This window comes from Perissodus microlepis, chromosome 14, assembly GCF_051167445.1.
Source record: "Perissodus microlepis isolate ML-2025 ecotype Zambia chromosome 14, ASM5116744v1, whole genome shotgun sequence".
Lineage (NCBI taxonomy): Eukaryota > Metazoa > Chordata > Actinopteri > Cichliformes > Cichlidae > Perissodus > Perissodus microlepis.
This window is the reverse complement of record NC_140474.1, coordinates 13,692,407-13,714,758: the sequence shown is the minus strand read 5'-3', so window position 1 is coordinate 13,714,758 and position 22,352 is coordinate 13,692,407. Positions and strand designations below refer to the sequence as shown.

General features: G+C 42.2%; 2 protein-coding genes across 2 annotated transcripts; both read left to right on the top strand.

Moving 5' to 3' along the window:
- Positions 1-675: 675 nt before the first annotated feature.
- On the top strand, positions 676-4,754 carry LOC146373577 (extracellular calcium-sensing receptor-like). Its single transcript, XM_084951671.1, has 9 exons — positions 676-785; positions 1,059-1,353; positions 1,524-1,610; positions 1,867-2,136; positions 2,345-2,551; positions 2,659-2,934; positions 3,311-3,538; positions 3,634-3,757; positions 3,844-4,754. Exons 1-9 carry the CDS (start codon positions 676-678, stop codon positions 4,752-4,754), a joined length of 2,508 nt encoding a protein of 835 aa, XP_084807797.1.
- Positions 4,755-14,086: 9,332 nt separating this feature from the next.
- LOC146373576 (extracellular calcium-sensing receptor-like) lies at positions 14,087-18,106 on the top strand. Its single transcript, XM_084951669.1, has 9 exons — positions 14,087-14,196; positions 14,474-14,768; positions 14,937-15,023; positions 15,303-15,572; positions 15,789-15,995; positions 16,071-16,346; positions 16,684-16,916; positions 16,991-17,109; positions 17,196-18,106. Exons 1-9 carry the CDS (start codon positions 14,087-14,089, stop codon positions 18,104-18,106), a joined length of 2,508 nt encoding a protein of 835 aa, XP_084807795.1.
- Positions 18,107-22,352: the final 4,246 nt, after the last annotated feature.

Genomic DNA, 22,352 nt, shown 5'->3' with positions numbered 1-22,352 from the left:
GTTTGGGGAAAGTGGAGCATGAGATTCACTGATGGATTTGGGAAACGTGCAATGATACAGGCACTGTACAGTCTGAGCTAAGTTTTTAATTTACAGGTCAATTTAGATTACAACTTAGATTTAGATTACAACTATTCAACTGTGGCCACGAACTCTGGGTAGTGATCAAATAAGTAAGTTGTTGTCCCTCTCTTTTAAATCAAATATGGACTGAAACTCTTTAATATGATGTTGTTGTACATTCCACGTTAACTTTACTGTACATGAATAATGTTATGTTATTTTTACTATTCTTCTTTTGTGTCACTTGATATGCACACAGAAACACCTGTTACTCTGACAATTCTTCAGTGAGTTATTACTGATGACTAATTTACTCACAGAGTGTTCCTTGAGTTTGCCTGGATACAAAGCAATCTCAAATGAACAGTATACTCCGCCTTCTTCCCTGATGGGTGGTGTGCAAGATTAAACAACACAGTAAGTCAATAAAAGGGAATGGCAAACAATAAAACCTAATGACTGATCTCAACAATTCAGAAAGCTGTCATGTGCTCATCTTTGCAAAACAATTTAGTCGCGGTTGTTTTGCTGTGTTCCTGTGTTTTTTCGACTCTATCCACTCCTCAGTTTTCTTTGTCCTGTCAGCTGCAGGGACAGTTTCATCTAAATGAGATGCACAAAACTGGAGATGTGGTTCTGGGTGGACTGTTTCAAGTCCATTTCTTTTCAAGTGTTCCTGATCTGTCTTTTACCTCGCAGCCACAACAGCCGACTTGCCATGGGTAACAAAGACATGGAAAAAGCAAGAAAAAAATAGAATAAGAAAACTGTCAAACTTAGTGCCAGTATAAATATGTATTTTGTATCTGAAATAACTACACAATGCATCTTCTTTTTCATTTTTTTCTTAATATATGTCTTTAATTGTTATTCAGTATCCTTAATTGTTTATAATATTTCTACTTTTGCAACTTTTTCAAAAGGCACTCGTTTCCTTGTAATTTAAAACCTGTGTTGTATTATATATATTAGTAATTAAATTTTTCTTGTCTTAGTATGTATGTTCTAGGGTTTAAGTCCGCACAGACCATGGCCTTTGCTATTGATGAGATCAACAGAAACTCAAACCTGCTACCAAATGTGACTCTGGGATACACTCTTTATGATAACTGCCTTGAACTTGGAATTGGATTCCGTGGAGCATTGTCATTAGCCAGTGGTCAAGAGGATCAAATTGTAGTAGATGATACATGTGTTGGAAATCCTCCAGTCGTAGGGATTGTGGGTGATTCGACCTCTACAAATTCTATTGCAATCTCCAACGTCTTAGGCTTGTACAGAGTACCTATGGTAAGTTTTCTGCTTGACCATGTAACAGTTTTCTTGGATTACGTTGATTTAATTAAAAATGTAAAACCATTTTATGAAAAAAAACTAATACTAATAATGCAGTCATGATGACAAAGTTAAGATGTCTCTACATGGATAGCTCCCGAATATACAGTCTGTGTCTTTCACAGGTGAGTTATTATGCCACATGTTCCTGCCTGAGTGACCGTCAAAAGTATCCATCCTTCTTTAGAACTATCCCAAGTGATGCTTTCCAGGTGAAAATTTGTCATCAAAATTAAAATGGAAACGCAAAAGTATGTTTCAATATCTGTGTAAAAGAAGAACAAAGAAAGATATGAAAATATTAGAAATAATAATATACTTAGTTTTGAGAATTATGCTCTATTTCATTTCTGTATTGTGTCAAAGAAATTGCAATTATAACTAACTTGCAATTAACTAAATTGCAATTATATTTAAAGTTTTTCTTTTCTTTTCAATGCACTTACACTTTAATCTGTATTCACTTAGGTACGTGCAATGATCCAGATTCTAAAGCATTTTGGCTGGACTTGGGCAGGTCTGCTTGTCAGTGATGATGATTATGGACTTCATGCAGCCAGATTCTTTCAGTCTGAGCTGAGTGTGTCTGGTGAAGGTTGCCTGGCCTACACTGAGGTTTTACCCTGGGACAAAGACACAGAAGAACTCCGGAGGATTGTTGATGTGATGAAAACCTCTACAGCTCGAGTTGTCATTGTCTTTGAACATCCTAGTCGCATGATACACCTTATAGATGAGGTTTCACTTTAAAACACTTTAATGATTAGTAGTTACAGAGGTCTTCATAATTATATTGTGTAAAACACGTATTACGTATCATTGTCAGTACAGAAATGAGTACAAAAATGTAATAATTCAGAATTCATTTTAAAGATCAAAAACTGTTTCAGTAAAGAAGTTGGAGGTTCAGTATTACTTCATAGATTTGGTCTAATTTAATTCACAGGTAGTAAGGCAAAATGTGACAGGTCTACAGTGGATAGCCAGCGTGGCCTTGACAGAATCTGTTGTGCTCCAAACACCTCACTTTATGCCATACCTGGGTGGTATACTGGGTATTACCATTCGTCAAGGAGAAATACCAGGGCTCAGGGATTTTCTGTTGCAAATACATCCTGATCTACATCACAACAGTAGCTACGGAAATAGCTTGGTGAGACTTGAACATTTTTACTGTGTGTGTGTGTGTGTGTGTGTGTGTGTGTCACAACAATTATATATTTTCATAATGTGTAATAAACATTTTTCAAAATATTTCAGGTGAATCAGTTTTGGGAATTTACATTTCAGTGCAGATTTGCTCCAGCTCCAGCAGGCTGGCTGGAAGGTGGAGGTGCACTATGCACTGGACAGGAAGATCTAGGAAATGTGGACAATGAGTACTTGGACATTTCAAACCTACGAACTGAGTATAATGTGTACAAAGCTGTTTATGCACTGGCATATTCCCTTGATGACATGCTGCGGTGCAAGCCAGGAAGAGGGCCTTTCAGTGGGAACAGCTGTGCCTATTTGCAGTCACTGGAGCCTTGGCAGGTGTGTTATCATTGTACACTCCACCTTTGAACACATTGTTTTTGCATGCTTTCAGAATTTCTGAAAAGGGATTTGCCATACTTTTGAGCACGAGTTATTTAAGTCATGGAGGTCATTAACTTTTATACAGGATTCTTAGTAATGTGCCTTGGTTGATTGAGACTTAGATAAAAATGACTTTATATATGTAGGTACCATAGATATAATATTATATTTGATTACTGAACTGAAAAATTGCCACTGTTTGCACTGTAAAGTTACTGGAGCCATGGCAGATGTGATATCATTTTATACTCCATCTATGAATAAATCATTCGTTCTATAATTAGTTTTGGAGCAAAAAGTAATTTACTTATTATACATTCCTTTTAAACAGCTTGTTTATTACATGGAAAGAGTGAACTTCACCACTCCATTTGGCGATCAAGTGTCATTTGACGAGAATGGTGATATAGTACCAATTTATGATGTTATTAATGCGTTGTGGCTCCCTGATGGAAGCACTAAAATTCAGAAAGTGGGTGAGGTTAAAAGGACAGCTTTCAAAGGTGAAGAGCTCATACTTGATGAAGGCAAAATCTTCTGGAACTTTGAATCCAAACAGGTTAGATATGTTTTTATTTGACAAGTACCTTTTATGACATTTACAGTATATAGAACTGTAGCAGGCAATAAATATTTATTTTTTATGTCCAATAGCCACCTCGATCAGTATGCAGTGAGAGTTGTCCTCCTGGTACCCACATGGTGAGAAGGAAGAGAGAGCCCGAATGCTGTTTTGACTGCATCCCTTGTTCTGAGGGAAAGATCACTAACAAGAGCAGTAGGTCTTTGTCTTTCTGTATGACATATTTGATTTAATTTCTGTGAAATATAGGATGCATTTCAACATCAACCCTTCTTTGTCAGACTCCTTGGGGTGCACCAGTTGTCCAGAGGATTTTTGGTCAAACCCACAGCGTGACCACTGTGTTCTTAGGAAAACAGAGTTTCTCTCCTATCATGACCCTTTGGGTATTTGTTTGACAGCAATCTCCTTACTGGGAACATTTATATGTGCTGTTGTTCTGGGGATCTTTATCTGCCATCGCAGAACACCTATAGTACGTGCCAACAATTCAGAACTTAGTTTCCAGCTATTGTTGTCACTTAAGTTGTGTTTCCTGTGTTCACTTTTGTTCATTGGACGACCCAGGATGTGGACGTGTCAACTCAGGCATGCAGCATTTGGGATCAGCTTTGTGCTGTGTGTCTCATGCATCCTGGTAAAAACCATGGTTGTTCTGGCTGTGTTCAAAGCCTCCAAGCCAGGAGGGGGAGCCAGTCTGAAGTGGTTTGGTGCTATGCAGCAGAGAGGAACAGTTCTGTTTCTTACATCTATTCAGGCAGCCATCTGCACTACCTGGCTTGTTTCTTCCTCTCCAACTCCACATAAAAACACCCAATACCACAATGACAAGATAGTGTATGAGTGTGCAGTTGGGTCCACTGTTGGTTTTGCAGTGTTATTGGGCTATATTGGTGTGCTGGCTGTCCTCAGTTTTTTAATTGCATTCCTGGTGAGGAATCTCCCTGATAGTTTTAATGAGGCCAAGCTCATCACATTCAGCATGCTGATCTTCTGTGCTGTGTGGGTGGCCTTTGTTCCTGCTTATATCAGCTCACCAGGAAATCTTGCAGATGCAGTAGAGGTATTTGCCATTCTTGCTTCAAGTTTTGGACTCTTGATCACACTCTTTGGACCCAAATGTTACATAATCCTGTTGAGACCAGAGATGAACACAAAGAAAGCTGTTATGGGCCGTGGGATTGTGTCATAAAATTTTCAGTTCAAGTCAAAAAAAATTTTTTTTATTTGCACTCTATTGACCAAAAATTAAATAAACAATTAAAATGAACAAATGTTCAATATTAAAGACAGTTATTTAGTCCTTTTTCGTTGTTGTTCTTTTAAAATGCAGTTTACATACAAAACAACCAGACTTTTCAAAGAGAAGCATTGACTTTGTTACACTCCACTGTAAAATTTACCTATTACGGAAATTAAATATAATTGAAACTCTTTTAATAAACTACGCTTTCAACTTGAATTCATTTAGCAGTTCTAATCTATATTTTTGCATATTTGGTCTGTCTTGAACTGATCGTGATCAAAACCATTTTGATCATTTCAAGAAAACAACTAATACAGGTCTCAACTTTCAACTCTCAACTTTCTTCAGTGCAGTTTGTTTCCATTTCAAAATGTGCTACAATCAAAACTTAACTATAGTGACAATTCCAGGCTCCCAGACATACAAGGCTCTCCAACAGTTTCCTAGAAGGTCTCTCCAAACAGACCGTAAGAAGCATGTCATCCAGAGAGTTTATCTCCCATTGAGAACTGGGAGTAGTGCAAGATGGCGGCGCGCACAGATGCAGCGGCTCTATGCTCTCCACTTAGGTGCTTTTCTTTTTCTTTTCTCCACATTTCTTTTTCTTTTGTTTTTCTTACTGTAAAGCCAAATTTACCTACAGCCATCTGGAATTATGCAACATTCGATGCAACAGCCAGATCCCCATTACCAGTGATTATCAGAGAATGCACAACATACTCCTGGAGATAGTGAGAAAATTCGGTGCTCTGTGGATTCTTATTGGGTCTGCGAAGAAATGCAGGTGGCGGAAGGAACGCAAACAAAAGCAGGAGTGCCGGTCGGGCCTGCTAGCTACGATAAAGAAGCAGCCTTTCAAACTACAGCTCCCGAGCATCTTCCTGACCAACGCACGGTTGGTCATCAAAAAAATAGACGAACTGAACCTACTTCTCACTGCACAGCAACTTGTACGCAACTGTTGTGTCCTGGTTGTCACAGAGACATGGCTACGATAGGGAATTCCCGACGCCTCGATGCAGCTATCAGGTCACACAATGCACCGCAGTGACAGAAAGACTACAGCGGGGAAAAGCCAAGGAGGAGGATTGTGCATTTACACACATAACAACTGGTGCACAAACACTAAGATCATCACCACAGTCTGCTCCCCAGGCATAGAGGCAATGTCTGTCATGTGCAGACCCTTCTACTTGCCCAGAGAACTGCCTGCAGTCCTAATAACAGCAGTCTACTTACCACCAGACGCTAATGCTAGCTCAGCCCTTGCCTACCTGCACGACACAATCTCCAAAAAGCAATGGGAATATCCAGAGGGAGTATCATTGCAGGGGATTTCAACAAAGCATGCTTAAGAACTGTGCCTAAATTTGTTCGACATGTGAAATGCCCTACGAGAGGGAATAACACCTTGGACCATGTTTACTCAAATATTAAGCAAGCCTTCAGATCTTTTCCCCTCCCCCACCTGAGTATGTCCGACCACCTCTCTCTGCTCATCGTCCTGGCATACACACCACTCAGGAAAAGAACAAAGCCCACCATCAGAACCATTAGCACCTTTTCTGAGGAAGCTCATGCTCAATTGCAGGACTCTTTTGCCCTCACAGAGTGGAGTGTCTTTGAACATGATGGCCTAGAGACTCACACATCCGCAGTGCTGGGTTACATCACGCACTGCATGGACACTGTCACCACGGAAAAGGTCTACCCCAACCGTAAACTCTGGATGACAAGTAAGGTTCAGGCATTGTTAAAGGCACGCAGCTCGCCATACAAATCTGGGGGCCAGGACATGTACAGCAGAGCAAGAGCAGACCTTAAAAAAGGCATCAGAGCAGCAAAACTGGACTTCTCAAACAAGCTATCAGATCACCTCTCTGATAACAACTCCAGAAAGGTATGAGAGGGCCTGAAACACATCACCAATTACAAGTGCAATGGGAAAAACACAGATAACATGGACATCTCATTAGCAGAGGAATTTAACCACTCCTTTGCCTGCTTCGAGAAAGCTGCAGTCACCCCCACCATGCACACCGCCCTGCCCACAGCCTCCTCTGAGCACAGCCCTCACACATTTAGCCTCCAAGAACACCAGGTTCGCAATGTGTTCAGCGCAGTTAATCAAAGGAAAGCTGCTGGCCCTGACGGAATACCTGGTAGAGTGCTCAAAGCCTGCGCTGTCCAGCTGCCTCCTCAGTTCACCAGACTATTCAACCTCTCCCTGTCACATGCCACTGTCCCTGAATGCCTGAAATCAGCAACAATAGTCCCACTCCCCAAATCCCCCACCATCAGTAGCCTCAGTGACTACAAACCCATCACATTGACTCCAGTGGTTGCAAACTGCTTCAAGAAGCTGGTCCTAAATCACATAAGCACTGCCTCGCACCCAGCTTCGACCCCTACCAGTTTGCCTATGAGGTAAACAGGTCCACCGACGATGCAATTTCCACTGCCCTCCACTCCGCTCTCCATCACCTGGAGAATCCTGGGACATCAGTAAGGATGCTCTTCATTGACTTCAGCTCGGCCTTCAATACCATCATCCCAGACATTCTTATAGCCAAGCTGGTAAACTTGGACTCCCCCCCCCCCCTACATATGTATGGAACTTTCCCACAGACCGTTCACAATCAGTCATGGTTGGCAACCAGAGATCATCCACCCTGTCACTGGCTCACTACAGGGATGTGTGCTGAGTCCACTCCTACACACCATCTACACTAATGACTGCACCCCCATGCACCCCTGCAACATCATCTTCAGCTTCTTCCCGTGGGCTGTCAGAACTCGTAATGCAAACTAAGAGTGTGAACAGACTTCTCCCATACAACCATTCTGCTATTGATCAACTATGTTGCTGCCATCCCATGTTCAATATCTCAGTCTTTCATTGTTCTGTGCAATATTTTTGGCCCATGTGCAATATTTTTGGTATGTCCAATATTTTTGCTCTTTGGTCTTTGTGCAATATTTTGGTCTCAGTGGAATTACCATCCCCACCCTAAATGACCTTAGCCCCTCCACCCTTATTTATTTATTTATTATATTATATAACAGCCCTTGTATATGGCCCCACAATGTTTCTGTTTCAATGTTTCTACACATACACCATGTATATAGTTTACTCACATAAATGTATACATATATATTGCTTTTTTTCCCCTTGTTGTATATTGTTTTCTTTACTTTCGCACCTTTGTGGTCCAGCTACCCAATTTCACTGTGCAAGAAACTGCACAATGACAATAAATGCTCTAAGTCTAGGTCTAAGAATCAGAATATTTTATTAATCCCTAAGGCAATTATGTCGGATGCAGTTGCTCCAAGACAGTAACAGTAACAGACTAAACTATTTCAACAATACAATATGTTACAGATTTTACAAATTTAACCCTTTAAAACCAGTCAGAGCGGGCACACTCCGTTTTGCGCAACTATTTTCAAATCCCTGTAGAACTGCAACCACGTAAGCTAGCGCAATAATTTTTGTTGCATATGAAACCGGAGGAGTTGTACTTACATCTTATGTCATCAGCTTGTCCTAGGTCACAGTTTCCTTCCACATATAGCATTGTAAAAATTGCATAAAAAGCACTTTCAGCAACAAAAACATAATATTTCAGAAACACGCTTTGCCAATCTGACCAGCTGTTCATAACACTTCCTACGTTGGAATATACGTCAGCGCGAACTATCACATGTCCGCCATTACCTGCCCGAAACTGGAAGTGATGTCATTTTTGTGCAAAATTTAGTTTTTTACCTTCAGGGTCTTATAATCCTATACTGGTGTTTTTAAAAGTCATGTTTGACTTTATGCTTTTCTGTATAGTTTCTGGGATGCTTAGAACTCAAGTTGCACTGCTGGAAATGCACATGCTGTTTTTTTGTTTGTTTGTTTGTTTTGCAAATTTGCATTGTAATATTTATTTTCGTTTTTCCTGCAGTATATAAAAATTGGTGTATCTCAAAAGTAAAACTGTGAAGACACTCAAAATAAATTTCCTGTTGTTGCAAACCATTTTGTGCAACTTTTTTGGATTTACAGTTTTGAGGGATAAACCTCTTAAATTTTTCTAACTAGAAATATATGTAAAAAACAAAACAAAAACGATTTTCAATTTTTTTGTAGTTTATTGCACTTTTTTGCAATTTGTGTAGTTATTATGCACTTAATGCATACATATTATTAAAGTTTGGGCTATAATGGTTGTATTGATGTATAGCAACTTGAAATGTTCCCAAAAATGGCACTACAGCATGTAAAAATATAAAGATAAGCTTTGGCAGACTTGGTTCTATGGTAGGTCTTAAAGGGTTAAGAAATAGCACTAATATATACAAATCAATCAAATATGAATATCAAGAATTTACAGAGGTGCTTATAAATAAATATCAAGAATACTGAAATGAATATTACAGAGTAGAAAAGAGCATGCACAAAAAGGGTGTAACTATTGCAGTGTTTACAGTGTATTAGATGGAGGAGTTGTACAGGGAGATGGCCACGGGCAGGAATGACTTCCTGTGTCGTTCAGTAGCTATGGTCATAGTACCTATGGTGTCCTAGGCTCCATAAATGCTAAAGAGGTAAGTATTATTTCTCAGTTGTAGTGAATTAAAAGAAGAAAATAAACAGTAGAAAGAAGAAGAGAAATAACAATTTAACATAAACCAGTGACACACTCCGGGCCTGACCAACCCTGGCAGGGCTCCTTGGATGAGGGTGTAGGGATAATGACCAAAACACCCAATGAATCCAAGGTCCACCACTGACTAAGTGTCCCAAATTTTAATATGATAATTTAGATCAGATCTTTAATCCATAAACCCAACCTAAGAAGAAAAAAATGGCAGATTAGCTTGGGTAAAAGACCGACAGTTGAGGCACACAACGATGTGTGCTGCTGGCAAAGTTTCTGGGTTGCTTTTCCTCATAACAGCCATCTCTTTGAGGCAGTCCAAAAGTCTTTTTCCATAGCCTCTCCGAACTACTCCCACACCCAGCCAGACCCCATGGACTAAGGCCCGACCACTAGACGCTCACCCTAGAGCACCCTCCCCGGGCCTGGCTGCAGGGCGGGGACCCGGTAACCCTATCTCGAGTAGGGTGAACAGTCCCCTCGATGGTCTTCTCATAGTCGTCTTCTGAATCGCTCTTTGTCTGGTCCCTCATCCAGGACCAATTTGCCATGGCAGACACTACCAGGGGGCAAAAAGCCCCCAGACAACAATTTTGCTAGAACTAATCCAACACAAGTCCAGTTGAAGCACATAGTAAGCTGGGCAACAGCAGATGCTTTGTAAATATAATCAGGGAGTATTCTGAAAAAATTTGGATGCTCGAGCCTGACACTCAGACAAAAACAGCTGGATAGAGTGTTGATTTCTTCTTGATTATATTTTGATTAGATCCCTTATTTGATTAAAGAAGAAATAACTATCACCAAAAGCACATGCATTAAACTCTGTGACAGGACTATCTTACATTACCACAAAGGCTGGATTTTAGGCCCTTTTCTTCACATTTGAATGGAGCTGAGCTGAGGGATCATGACACTGTGAAGGACACTGCAGGGTTTATCTCTTAGTTGAACCTCTGATTCAGGAGGAACAATGAGGTTTTCATCCAGGCTGTGAAACTGGACAAGCTCTTTATCCTCTCAAGGATGTTTGAGAAAGTGAGCAAGTGTGGACATAATATCTTGGTCTGTCCAGGCTCGTGGATGTTCTCCACTATGATGGCCTCAAGATTTCATCTTTACTTTTCGCAGATGATGTGTTACTGTTTGCTTAATCAGGTGGTGACTTCCAACTTGCATTGGAGTGGTTTGCGCCCAAGTGTGAGAATCAGCACCCCCAAGTCAGAGACCATAGAAAGAAAACACGGACTGGAGCGTGTTCGAACATCAGGACCTTGAAGAGCACACAACATCTGTGCTCTCATATATTAACTTCTGTGTCAACAGTGTCACTGTGGACAAACGTCTCCGGGTGTATTCCAACCAGAAACCCTGGATGACTAAAGAGGTCCAGGTCCTGCTGAAGCAACATGACGCCGCTTTTAGATCCGGTGATGGTATGCAGTACAGTGCAGCCAGATCTGAGTTGAAAAGAGGCATCAGAGAGGCCAAGGCAGCGTACAAGAGAAGGATCGAAGACCACTTCAGCACCAACAACTCACGACAGGTATGGCAGGGAGTTCAGCACTTAACCAACTACAAACCTGGCAATACCACGTTGACTGAGGGTAACGCGGAGCTTGCGGAGGAGCTGAACCACTTCTTCGCATGCTTTGAGGTGAAGGGACCAGAGGCAGCAGTAGCAAAAACATTGGACAGCAGCAGCAGCCCAAGCCTCATAGTGCAGGAATATGAGGTGAGGCGCACACTGAGGGCAGTGAACCCCAGGAAGGCCGCCGGACCAGATGGGGTAACCACAAAGGTCCTAAAAGAGTGTGCAGACCAGCTGGCTGGGGTCTTCACTAAGATCTTCAACACTTCGCTGTCCCAGTCCTGCATCCCGCCGTGCCTAAAGTCAGCCACAATTGTCCCACTGCCAAAGCGTACTAACATTAGCAGCCTCAACGACTACCGACCAGTTGCTCTAACACCTGTTATAATGAAGTGCTTCGAGAAACTGGTCCGACGTCACATCATGTCCTGCTTGCCACCCACACTTGACCCGCTCCAGTTTGCATACAGAGCTAACAGATCAACTGAAGATGCCATTGCTACAACGCTCCACACCACCATCTCTCACCTGGAAGTGCAGGGCCGTTACGCCAGGCTGCTCTTTGTTGACTTTAGCTCTGCTTTCAATACGATACTCCCGGACAGACTAATAGTTAAACTGCTGGAAATTGGACTTCCTTCCACCACCTGCCGCTGGATCAGAGACTTCCTCTCAGACCGTGTACAGAGAGTTAGAGTGGGGCCTCATCTTTCCTCAGCCCTCAGCCTCAACACCGGCTCTCCACAAGGCTGTGTACTGAGTCCCCTACTGTACACTCTGTACACACATGACTGTGTTAGTTCCCACCCAGACAACACAGTCATCAAGTTTGCAGATGATACCACCGTGGTGGGGCTCATCTCAGGGGGAGATGAGACTGCGTACAGAGCTGAAGTTCAGAGGCTGTCAGATTGGTGTGCAGATAACAACCTGGACCTCAATACCACCAAGACAAAAGAACTGGTAGTTGACTTCAGAAGGAGGAAGTCCGAGCTGCAGCCTGTCAGCATCAACGGGGAGTGCGTGGAAAGGGTCTCCAGTTTCAAGTTTCTGGGTGTGCACATAGACACAGACCTCCAATGGAGCTCTAACACCTCTGCGGTCTTAAAGAAGGCCCAACAGCGTCTCCACTTTCTGAGAATCCTCAGAAAAATGGACCTGAAGAAGGAGCTGCTGACCGTCTTCTACCGCTGCTCCATTGAAAGTGTGCTGACATATTGCATCGGTGTGTGGTTCTCCAGCTGCACCACAGCACACAGAAAGGCACTCCAGAGGGTCATCAACATGGCCCAAAAAATCATTGGACATCCTCTTCCCTCCCTGAAGGACCTGTACAGCACTCGCTGTCTCAAGAGGGCACGCAGCATCCTACGGGACTGCACACACCCAGGACACCGGGTGTTTAAGCTGCTGCCGTCTGGCAGGAGGTTCAGGCTGCTGAGGTCCCGAACAAATAGACTCAAGGACAGCTTTTACAACAGGGCAATAGCCCTGATCAATGTAAATAGCTGACCTGACTGGATACCTCCCTGGACTTTTTTAGGGGGGAGGTAACAATGTTTAAAACAATAACAATAATATTTATATTTGTGTTATATGTAGTGCCGACGTAGGACAGTTTTCCAATTTCATTGTACTACTGTACTATGTATGACTGTGCAATGACAATAAAGAGTTATCTTATCTTATCTTATCTTATCTTACCATAGTTCTCAGCCGGAAAAGGTGGAATGCCAACTCCATCTGGGACAAATTACTACCCCAATTGAAGGAATTTAAATATCTTAGGGTCTTGTTCACGAGTTTGCGGAAAGTGGAGCATGAGATTCACTGATGGATTTGGGAAACGTGCAATGATACAGGCACTGTACAGTCTGAGCTAAGTTTTTAATTTACAGGTCAATTTAGATTACAACTTAGATTTAGATTACAACTATTCAACTGTGGCCACGAACTCTGGGTAGTGATCAAATAAGTAATTTGTTGTCCCCTCAACAGTTTTGTTCACAAGTTTGGGGAAAGTGGAGCCTGAGATTTATTCACAGATTTGGGGAAAATGAACAGACACTGTACCAGTCTGTTGCGGTAAAGAGAGAGCTGAGCAAGTTTTTAATTTACAGGTCATTTTACATTACATCCCTTACCTATGGCCATGAACTCTGGGTAGTGATCAAATAAGGGTTGTGGATATAAGCTGTGGAAATGAGTTTCCTTCAAAGGGTGCCTGGGTCTCCCTTAGAGATAGGGTAAATAGCTTGGTCATCGGGACTCAGGTGGTGGGCTTTCACTTCGAATACAGAAGATCTGCTTGTCCCGTGTTTTGCATTCATGCATTAGCCCTGAAAAATTTCACTGTCTAGTTTCTCATTTGGGCCGTCCCCTTGGGCTGTCCTTCAATTATACTCAGGACAATCTTCTCCATCCACTAAGTTTTCTAGTTTCCTTTTGCCCTTTGCAGCTTTATGTCCCGCCCATGCTCATGCGGGTTTGTTTTTGTTATGTTTTTTATCGTCCCCTCAAAAATTTTGTTTTCTCTTTCAACTCAAATATGGACTAAAGTTTTTAATATGTTGTTGTTGAGACATTACACATGAACTTTGATGTACATGAATTATGATATGTTTTTTTTGCTATTTGTCTTTTATGTCACTTGATATGCACATGGAAACAACTACTGACTACTGAACAACTACTTACTCTGACAATTCTTCAGTGAGTTATTACTGATAACTAATTTACTCACAGTGTTCCCTGAGTTTGCCTGGATACAAAGCAATCTCAAATGAAAAGTATACACCTCCTTCTTCCCTAATGGGTGGTGTGCAAGATTAAACAACACAGTCTGTCAATAAAAGGGAATGGCAAACAATAAAACTTAATGACTGATCTCAACAATTCAGAAAGCTGTCATGTGCTTATCTTTGCAAAACAATTTAGTCGTGGTTGTTTTGCTGTATTCCTGTGTTTCTTCTGCTCTACCCACTCCTCAGTTTTCTTTGTCCTGTCAGCTGCAAGGACAGTTTCATCTAAATGAGATGCACAAAACTGGAGATGTGGTTCTGGGTGGACTGTTTCAAGTCCATTTCTTTTCAAGTGTTCCTGATCTGTCTTTTACCTCGCTGCCACAACAGCCTACTTGCCATGGGTAACTATGACAGGGAAACAGAATGAAAAAAACAGAAAAAGAAAACCACCAAACCTAATCCCAATATGAATATGTATTTTATATCTGAAATAATTAGACAAAACATCTTCTTTTTTAAAATTTATTTTCATTAATATATGTCTTTAATTGTTATTCACTTTCCTTGATTGTTTATAATATTATTCCTTTTGCAACATTTTCACTGTGCTCATTTTCCTATATTTCAAAAATCTGTATTGTATTATACTTTTTAGTAATTAACCTTTTCTTGTCTTAGTGTGTATGTCCTAGGATTTAAGCTCGCACAAACCATGGCCTTTGCTATTGATGAGATCAACAGAAACTCAAACCTGCTACCTAATGTGACTCTGGGATACACTCTTTATGATAACTGCTTTGAACTTGGAATTGGATTCCGTGGAGCATTGTCATTAGCCAGTGGTCAAGAGGATCAAATTGTAGTAGATGATACATGTGTTGGAAATCCTCCAGTCGTAGGAATTGTGGGTGATCCGTCCTCTACAATTTCTATTGCCATCTCCAACGTCTTAGGTTTGTACAGAGTACCTATGGTAAGCTTTCTGCTTGACCATGTAACAGTTTTCTTGGATTGCGTTGATTTAATTGAAAATGTAAAACCATTTTATGAAATAAAAAATAATGCAGTCATGATGACAAAGTTAAGATATCTCTACATGGATAGCTCTACAATATACATATGCAGTCTATATCTTTCACAGGTGAGTTATTTTGCCACATGTTCCTGCCTGAGTGACCGTCAAAAGTATCCATCCTTCTTTAGAACGATCCCAAGTGATGCTTTCCAGGTGAAAATTTGTCATCACAATTAAAATGGAAAAACAAAAGTCTGTTTCAATATCTGTGTAAAAGAAGAACACAGACAGATATGAAAATATTAGAAATAATAATATAATTAGTTTTGAGAATTATGCTCTATTTCGTTTCTGTATTGTCTCAGAGAATAAAGCTAAATTGCAATTATATTTAAATGCTGTTCTGTGGACACTGACAGACAGATAATGCACAGAAATTTTGTTTTGTTTCTTCTTTTTAATGCACTTACACTTTAATCTGTATTCACTTAGGTACGTGCAATGATCCAGATTCTAAAGCATTTTGGCTGGACTTGGGCAGGTCTGCTTGTCAGTAATAATGATTATGGACTTCATGCAGCCAGATCCTTTCAGTCTGAGCTGAGTGTGTCTGGTGAAGGTTGCCTGGCCTACACTGAGGTTTTACCCTGGGACAAAGACACAGATGAACTCCGGAGGATTGTTGATGTGATGAAAACCTCTACAGCTCGAGTTGTCATTGTCTTTGAAGATCCTAGTCGCATGATGCACCTTATGGATGAGGTTTCGCTTTAAAACACTTTAATAATTACTAGTTACAGAGGTCTTCATAATTATAGTTCATAATTGTGTAAAACACATATTACGTATCATTGTCAGTACAGAAATGAAAACAGAAAAATAATCATTCAGAATTAATTTTAAAGATCAAAAACTGTTTCAGTAAAGAAGTTGGAGGTTCAATATTACTTCATAGATTTGGTCTAATCTAATTCACAGGTAGTAAGGCAAAATGTGACAGGCCTTCAGTGGATAGCCAGCGAAGCCTGGACAGAATCTGCTGTGCTCCAAACACCTCAATTTATGCCATACCTGGGTGGTACACTGGGTATCACCATTCGCCGAGGAGAAATACCAGGGCTCAGGGAATTCCTGTTGCAAATACGTCCTGATCTACATCACAACACTAGCTACGGAATTAGCTTGGTGAGACTTGGACACTTTTACTATGTGTGTGTATATTTTCATAATGTGTAATAAACATTTTTCAAAATATTTCAGGTGAATCAGTTTTGGGAATTTACATTTCAGTGCAGATTTGCTCCAGCTCCACCAGACTTCCTGGAAGGTGGAGGTGCACTATGCACTGGACAGGAAGATCTAGGAAATGTGGACAATGAGTACTTGGACATTTCCAACCTGCGGCCTGAGTATAATGTGTACAAAGCTGTTTATGCACTGGCATATTCCCTTGATGATATGCTGCGGTGCAAGCCAGGAAGAGGGCCTTTCAGTGGGAACAGCTGTGCCTCTTTGCAGTCACTGGAGCCTTGGCAGGTGTGTTATCATTTTACACTCCACCTTTGGATAAATTGTTTTTGCATGCTTTCAGAATTTCATTAACTTCAGGTCATTAACTTTTATACAGGATTATTAGTAATGTGCCTTGGTTGATTGAGACTTAGATAAAAATGACTTTATATATGTAGGTACCATAGATATGATATTATATTTGATTACTGAACTGAAAAATTGCCACTGTTTGCACTGTAAAGTTACTGGAGCCATGGCAGATGTGATATCGTTTTACACTCCATCTATGAATAAATCATTCATTCTATAATTATTTTTGGAGCAAAAAGTAATTTACTTATTATACATTCCTTTTAAACAGCTTGTTTATTACATGGAAAGAGTGAACTTCACCACTCCATTTGGCGATCAAGTGTCATTTGACGAGAATGGTGATGTAGTACCAATTTATGATGTTATTAACATGTTGTGGCTCCCTGATGGAAGCACTAAAATTCAGAAAGTGGGTGAGGTTAAAAGGACAGCTTTCAAAGGTGAAGAGCTCATACTTGATGAAGGCAAAATCTTCTGGAACTTTGAATCCAAAAAGGTTAGATATGTTTTTATTTGACAAGTACCTTTTATGACATTTACAGTATATAGAACTGTAGCAGGCAATAAATATTTATTCGATCAGTATGCAGTGAGAGCTGTCCTCCTGGTACCCACATGGTGAGAAGGAAGAGAGAGCCCGAATGCTGTTTTGACTGCATCCCTTGTTCTGAGGGAAAGATCACTAACAAGAGCAGTAGGTCTTTGTCTTTCTGTATGACATAATCGATTTAATTTCTGTGAAATATAGGATGCTTTTCAACATCAATCCCTTTTTTTCAGACTCCTTGGAGTGCACCAGTTGTCCAGAGGATTTTTGGTCAAACCCACAGCGTGACCACTGTGTTCCTAAGAAGACAGAGTTTCTCTCCTATCATGACCCTTTGGGTATTTGTTTGACAGCAACCTCCTTACTGGGAACATTTATATGTGTTGTTGTTCTGGCGATCTTTATCTACCATCGCACAACACCTATAGTACGTGCCAACAATTCAGAACTTAGTTTCCAGCTATTGTTGTCACTTAAGTTGTGTTTCCTGTGTTCACTTTTGTTCATTGGACGACCCAGGATGTGGACATGCCAACTCAGGCATGCAGCATTTGGCATCAGCTTTGTGCTGTGTGTCTCATGCATCCTGGTAAAAACCATGGTTGTTCTGGCTGTGTTCAAAGCCTCCAAGCCAGGAGGGGGAGCCAGTATGAAGTGGTTTGGTGCTATGCAGCAGAGAGGAACAGTTCTATTTCTGACATCTATTCAAGCAGCCATCTGTACTACCTGGCTTGTCTCTTCCTCTCCAACTCCACATAAAAACACCCAATACCACAATGACAAGATAGTATATGAATGTACAGTTGGGTCCACTGTTGGTTATGCAGTGTTATTGGGCTATATTCGTGTGCTGGCTGTCCTCAGTTTTTTAATTGCATTCCTGGTGAGGAATCTCCCCGATAGTTTTAATAAGGCCAAGCTCATCACATTCAGCATGCTGATCTTCTGTGCTGTGTGGGTGGCCTTTGTTCCTGCTTATGTCAGCTCACCAGGAAATCTTGCAGATGCAGTAGAGGTATTTGCCATTCTTGCTTCAAGTTTTGGACTCTTGATCACACTCTTTGGACCCAAATGTTACATAATCCTGTTGAGACCAGAGATGAACACAAAGAAAGCTGTTATGGGTCGTGGAATTGTGTCATAAAATTTTCAGTTTATGTCAAAAGGATTTTTTTTTTTTTTGCACAGTTTAGGTCAAAAATTTAATAATAATTTAAAAAAAATACAATTAACAAATGCTAAATATTAAAGACAGTTATTTAGTCGTTTCTTGGTTGCTGTTCTTTTAAAATGCAGTTTAAATACAAAACAACCTGACTTTTCAAACAGAAGCATTGCCTCTGTTACACTCCACTCTAAAATTAACCTATTAACCTCCTAAGACCCAAACTCTTTCATGGCATGCATTTTTAATTTCTCTTTGCTATTTGGGCCGATTGTACCGTGGCTGGGAAGTGCAAAGCACAAAAAATTAAAAATCTGCAACAAATTAAAAAACGGCAAAAAATTGAAAAACCGCAACAAATTAAAAATCCGCAACAAATTTAAAAAACGCAACAAATTAAGAATCCACAACAAATTAAGAAACCGCAACAAATTTAAAAAAACGCAACAAATTAAAAATCCACAACAAATTAAAAATCCACAACAAATTCAAAAACCGCAACAAATTAAAAATCCACAACAATTCAAAAATCCACAACAAATTAAGAAACCGTAACAAATTAAAAAACCGCAACAAATTAAAAAAACGCAACAAATTAAAAATCCACAACAAATTGAAAAACCGCAACAAATTAAAAATCCACAACAAATTAAGAAACCGCAACAAATTAAAAAGCCACAACAATTAAAAAGAACGCAACAAATTAAAAATCCACAACAAATTAAAAAACCGCAACAAATTAAAAATCCACAACAAATTCAAAAAACGCAACAAATTAAAAATCCTTGACGGAAAGGGATTGTCTGAAATACCGGAAGTGGCACAACGATTAAGCTTACTCCATATTTGTAGCTCAGAAAAGTGATTCGGGATGTCAACAAACGTCGAGAAACTCACTCCTCGAAGCGCTTCCTTATTACCCTGACAGTGCTCGCTGCACTACATAGAGAACCGGAAAATGTTTTGCCTGTTTTGTGGCGTTAGCTTCAGCCTCTTCACCCCTTTTTGTGCTTCCTGTGGACGGTCTCTGGAGCTTTTGCGGGACACAGACCAGGCAGAAGGGTCAGACAACCTACAGTACTGCATTAAATATTTCAACGAAGGTCACTCATATAGTGTAATCGTCTTTAGTCTTAAAAGTAAACTCAATAATGCTGGACTTTACCGAAGAAAACATTTTCACTCCAGAACAACGATCATTAACGCAATCAGAGCGGAGCTTCAAGGACCTGGGCGATTGTTTGGGTATCGAACAATGTGGCAGGTACTTAAACAAAAGCATCATCTTAAAGTGAAGAGGGATGATGTGATGAAAATACTCCGGGAGCTTAATCCTCATGGATGCCAGATGAGAACACGCAGCAGATTCATTAGGAGAACCTATCATTCGCTGGGACCCAACTACATGTGGCATGCTGATGGTTATGACAAGCTCAAACCATTCGGTTTGGCCATTTCAGGGTGCATTGATGGATTTTCACGCAAGGTTTTGTGGCTAGAATGTGGACCAACCAATAATAATCCAGTGGTCATAGCTTACTATTACTTGTCATGTGTTGGGAGCCTTGGTGTTGTACCGATGAGACTGAGAACTGACTGTGGGACAGAAAACGGCATTATGGCTGCAGTTCAGTGCGCACTACGTCACCATCATGATGACCACTTCAGCGGAGAGTCCAGTCACATGTTTGGTTCATCAACGAATAACCAGCGAATTGAGTCCTGGTGGTCCATATATCGAAAAGGAAGGTAAATATAACATTTCATTTTGACTGATATTTAAAGGTGTAACAAATTTGAATGTTGTGCAAAAGTTGATTTATTGTCAGTCTGCCCAGTAATCCCAGTGATTTCAGTAATTCAACTTAAAAAGTAAAACCGATATTAAATACTCATTATATGCCAAACTAGACATTTTTAGCCCATTTAGTAATTATGATGATTATGATTTGGAACTTAAGAAAAACCCAACTTCAAAACCAGAATATTGTGAAAAGGTTAAATATTTTAGACTTAAAGTGCCACTCTACTATGAGCTAATTAATTCAAATCATCTGCAAAGGGTTCCTGAGCCTCTAAATGGTCTTTCTAATTCAGGAGGACTCACAGGATGGACATGACTGCTGTCCTGACAGCTGTGGGAAAAAAAACATAATTGACACCCTCCATAAAGAACACCTTAACCCTGATGCACCCGCCAGGGGGAGAGCGGCGGGGTCGGGGGATGCGGGTCCCCCGCGGAGGGAGGGAGGGAGGAGGTTGGGGTCGCGAGATCCCCCGAGGGGAGGGAGAGAGAGAGAGAGAGTGGGAGAGGGAAGAGGCGGGGATCACGAATCCCCCCTCGAGGAGGGGATGGGAGGAGGGAATATGCGGGGGTCGCGAAATCCCCCCCCCCCAAGGGGATGGGAGACAGAGGAGAGAGAGAGAGAAGGGGGGGGGGTCGAGAAACACCCCGGCGAAAGCACAGCGTGTCGCGTGGTGAGATGATAAGAGCGTGGATGGCGGGTACTAAGCGTGTTGGGGTTTGGTTACAGAGGCGGTGTCCGGGCGCGTGCTGTACAACAAAAACAACAAGGTGCCACAAGAAAGAAGAAGACGAAGAAGACAATGTCACGCACTAGGCCGTGGGAGCCAAAGAGCACTAAGGTCGGTACAGGTGGACCGCTTTCGCCGGCGGTGTCATTGTCGTCCTCCTCCTCCCGCTCACCATCGCCGTCGCCATCACCATCACCAGCGCGTTTGGCGTACGCGGGGTGGGCTACGGGCGCTCCATTGTTGCGACCGGCCACGTTTCGCTATCGAGGGCTAGGGGTCGAGGAAGACCAAGAGCAGCAGCAGCAACAGCAGCAACAACAACAGCAACAACAACAGGAGAACTCGGAGGAGGAGGAGGAAGAGGCTGAGGAGGATAACGACTCGACAGCCCGAACACTCGCAGAGGAAGAGCACTGCTCGGAGGAGCAGGAGGGCGAAAATGACGAGGTAGCGGACCATGGGTTCCGGGGCGGTGTGCGCGGCCTACGCAAGCACGGCCAAGAAATTCGGTTGCAATTATGCCAGACTGATGGCTCGCAAGGCGAGCCGAAAGGCAGAGAAGAAGACGAAGACACAGAAGAAGAAGAAGCAGCAGACAAAGAAGACGAAGAAGACGTCGACTGTGGGCGGGGGGTTTCGGAGCTTTGGCGAGAGGACGCCGGCCGTGCTTCAGGTGGCGTTGATGATCTTGGGCGCGATCGCGGGCATGGCGATGTCGGTGAAACTCGCGACGCAGATGTAGCCGACGATTATGACGGCGATGACGATGAAGAAGAAGAAGACGAAGACTATGAAGACAAAGACTATGAAGAAGAAGAAGAAGGCGACGAAGAAGAGGAGGAAGAAGACGACGACAACGGCGACGACAACGGCGACGACAACGGCGACGACAACGATGACCTCAACCCGCGAGGACGATGCCCCACCGAAGAGGCCGTGGCTGCGGCGCGAGACGAGGCCTCCTTGTTCATGGCCTACTTCCCGCCAGAGATAGAGGACTCGGTGATCGCCATGACCAACCTGGAAGCGGACAGGCGCAGGCCCGCCATCGACAGATTGAAACCCATGGGCCGCGTCGAGTTCCGAGCCTACGTCAGGCTGCTCGTGCTCGCCGGCGTGTACAGGTCCCGGGGAGAGGCCTGCGAGAGCCTGTGGGACGCCGAGAGCGGCAGGTCTGTGTTCAGAGCCACGATGCCGCTCAAGACCTTTCGAGCCTACTCGAGCGCGCTGCGCTTCGATGACAGAGAGACCAGGCGAGGCGGATGAGAGGAGGAAGAGGAGCGGGAACGACGACAACACTAGCTTTCTGCTATTGTCGTTGTCGGGTTCTGCGTTTGTGCTTTTACGTGACCTTATCTTCCACGCTTGCACGTGTGTTTTCTGTCAAACTCACGTCTCTCTCCCTCTCTCTCCCACTCTCCCTCGCCCTCCCGTCTGGTATTGTCGTTGTTGGGTTCTGCGTTTGTGCTTTTACGTGACTTTATCTTCCACGCTTGCAAGTGTGTTCTCTCTCAAACTCACGTCTCTCTCTCTCTCTCTCCCTCTCCCTCTCTCTCCCTCTCTCTCCCTCGCCATCAGGAAGGTGTCCGTTCAGACAGTGCATGCCCAGCAAACCGGCCAGGTACGGGATCAAGATATGGGTGGCGTGCGACGCGTGTCCCAGCTACGCGTGGAAGATGCAAGTCTACAC

Coding starts and splice junctions, on each gene's coding strand:
- LOC146373577 (XM_084951671.1), top strand. CDS start 676: ATGCACAAAACTGGAGATGTGGTTCTGGGTGGACTGTTTCAAGTCCAT. Junction 1,611..1,866: donor TCCCAAGTGATGCTTTCCAG/GTGAAAATTTGT, acceptor GTATTCACTTAG/GTACGTGCAATGATCCAGAT. Junction 3,758..3,843: donor AAAGATCACTAACAAGAGCA/GTAGGTCTTTGT, acceptor CTTCTTTGTCAG/ACTCCTTGGGGTGCACCAGT.
- LOC146373576 (XM_084951669.1), top strand. CDS start 14,087: ATGCACAAAACTGGAGATGTGGTTCTGGGTGGACTGTTTCAAGTCCAT. Junction 15,024..15,302: donor TCCCAAGTGATGCTTTCCAG/GTGAAAATTTGT, acceptor GTATTCACTTAG/GTACGTGCAATGATCCAGAT. Junction 15,996..16,070: donor CTAGCTACGGAATTAGCTTG/GTGAGACTTGGA, acceptor AAAATATTTCAG/GTGAATCAGTTTTGGGAATT.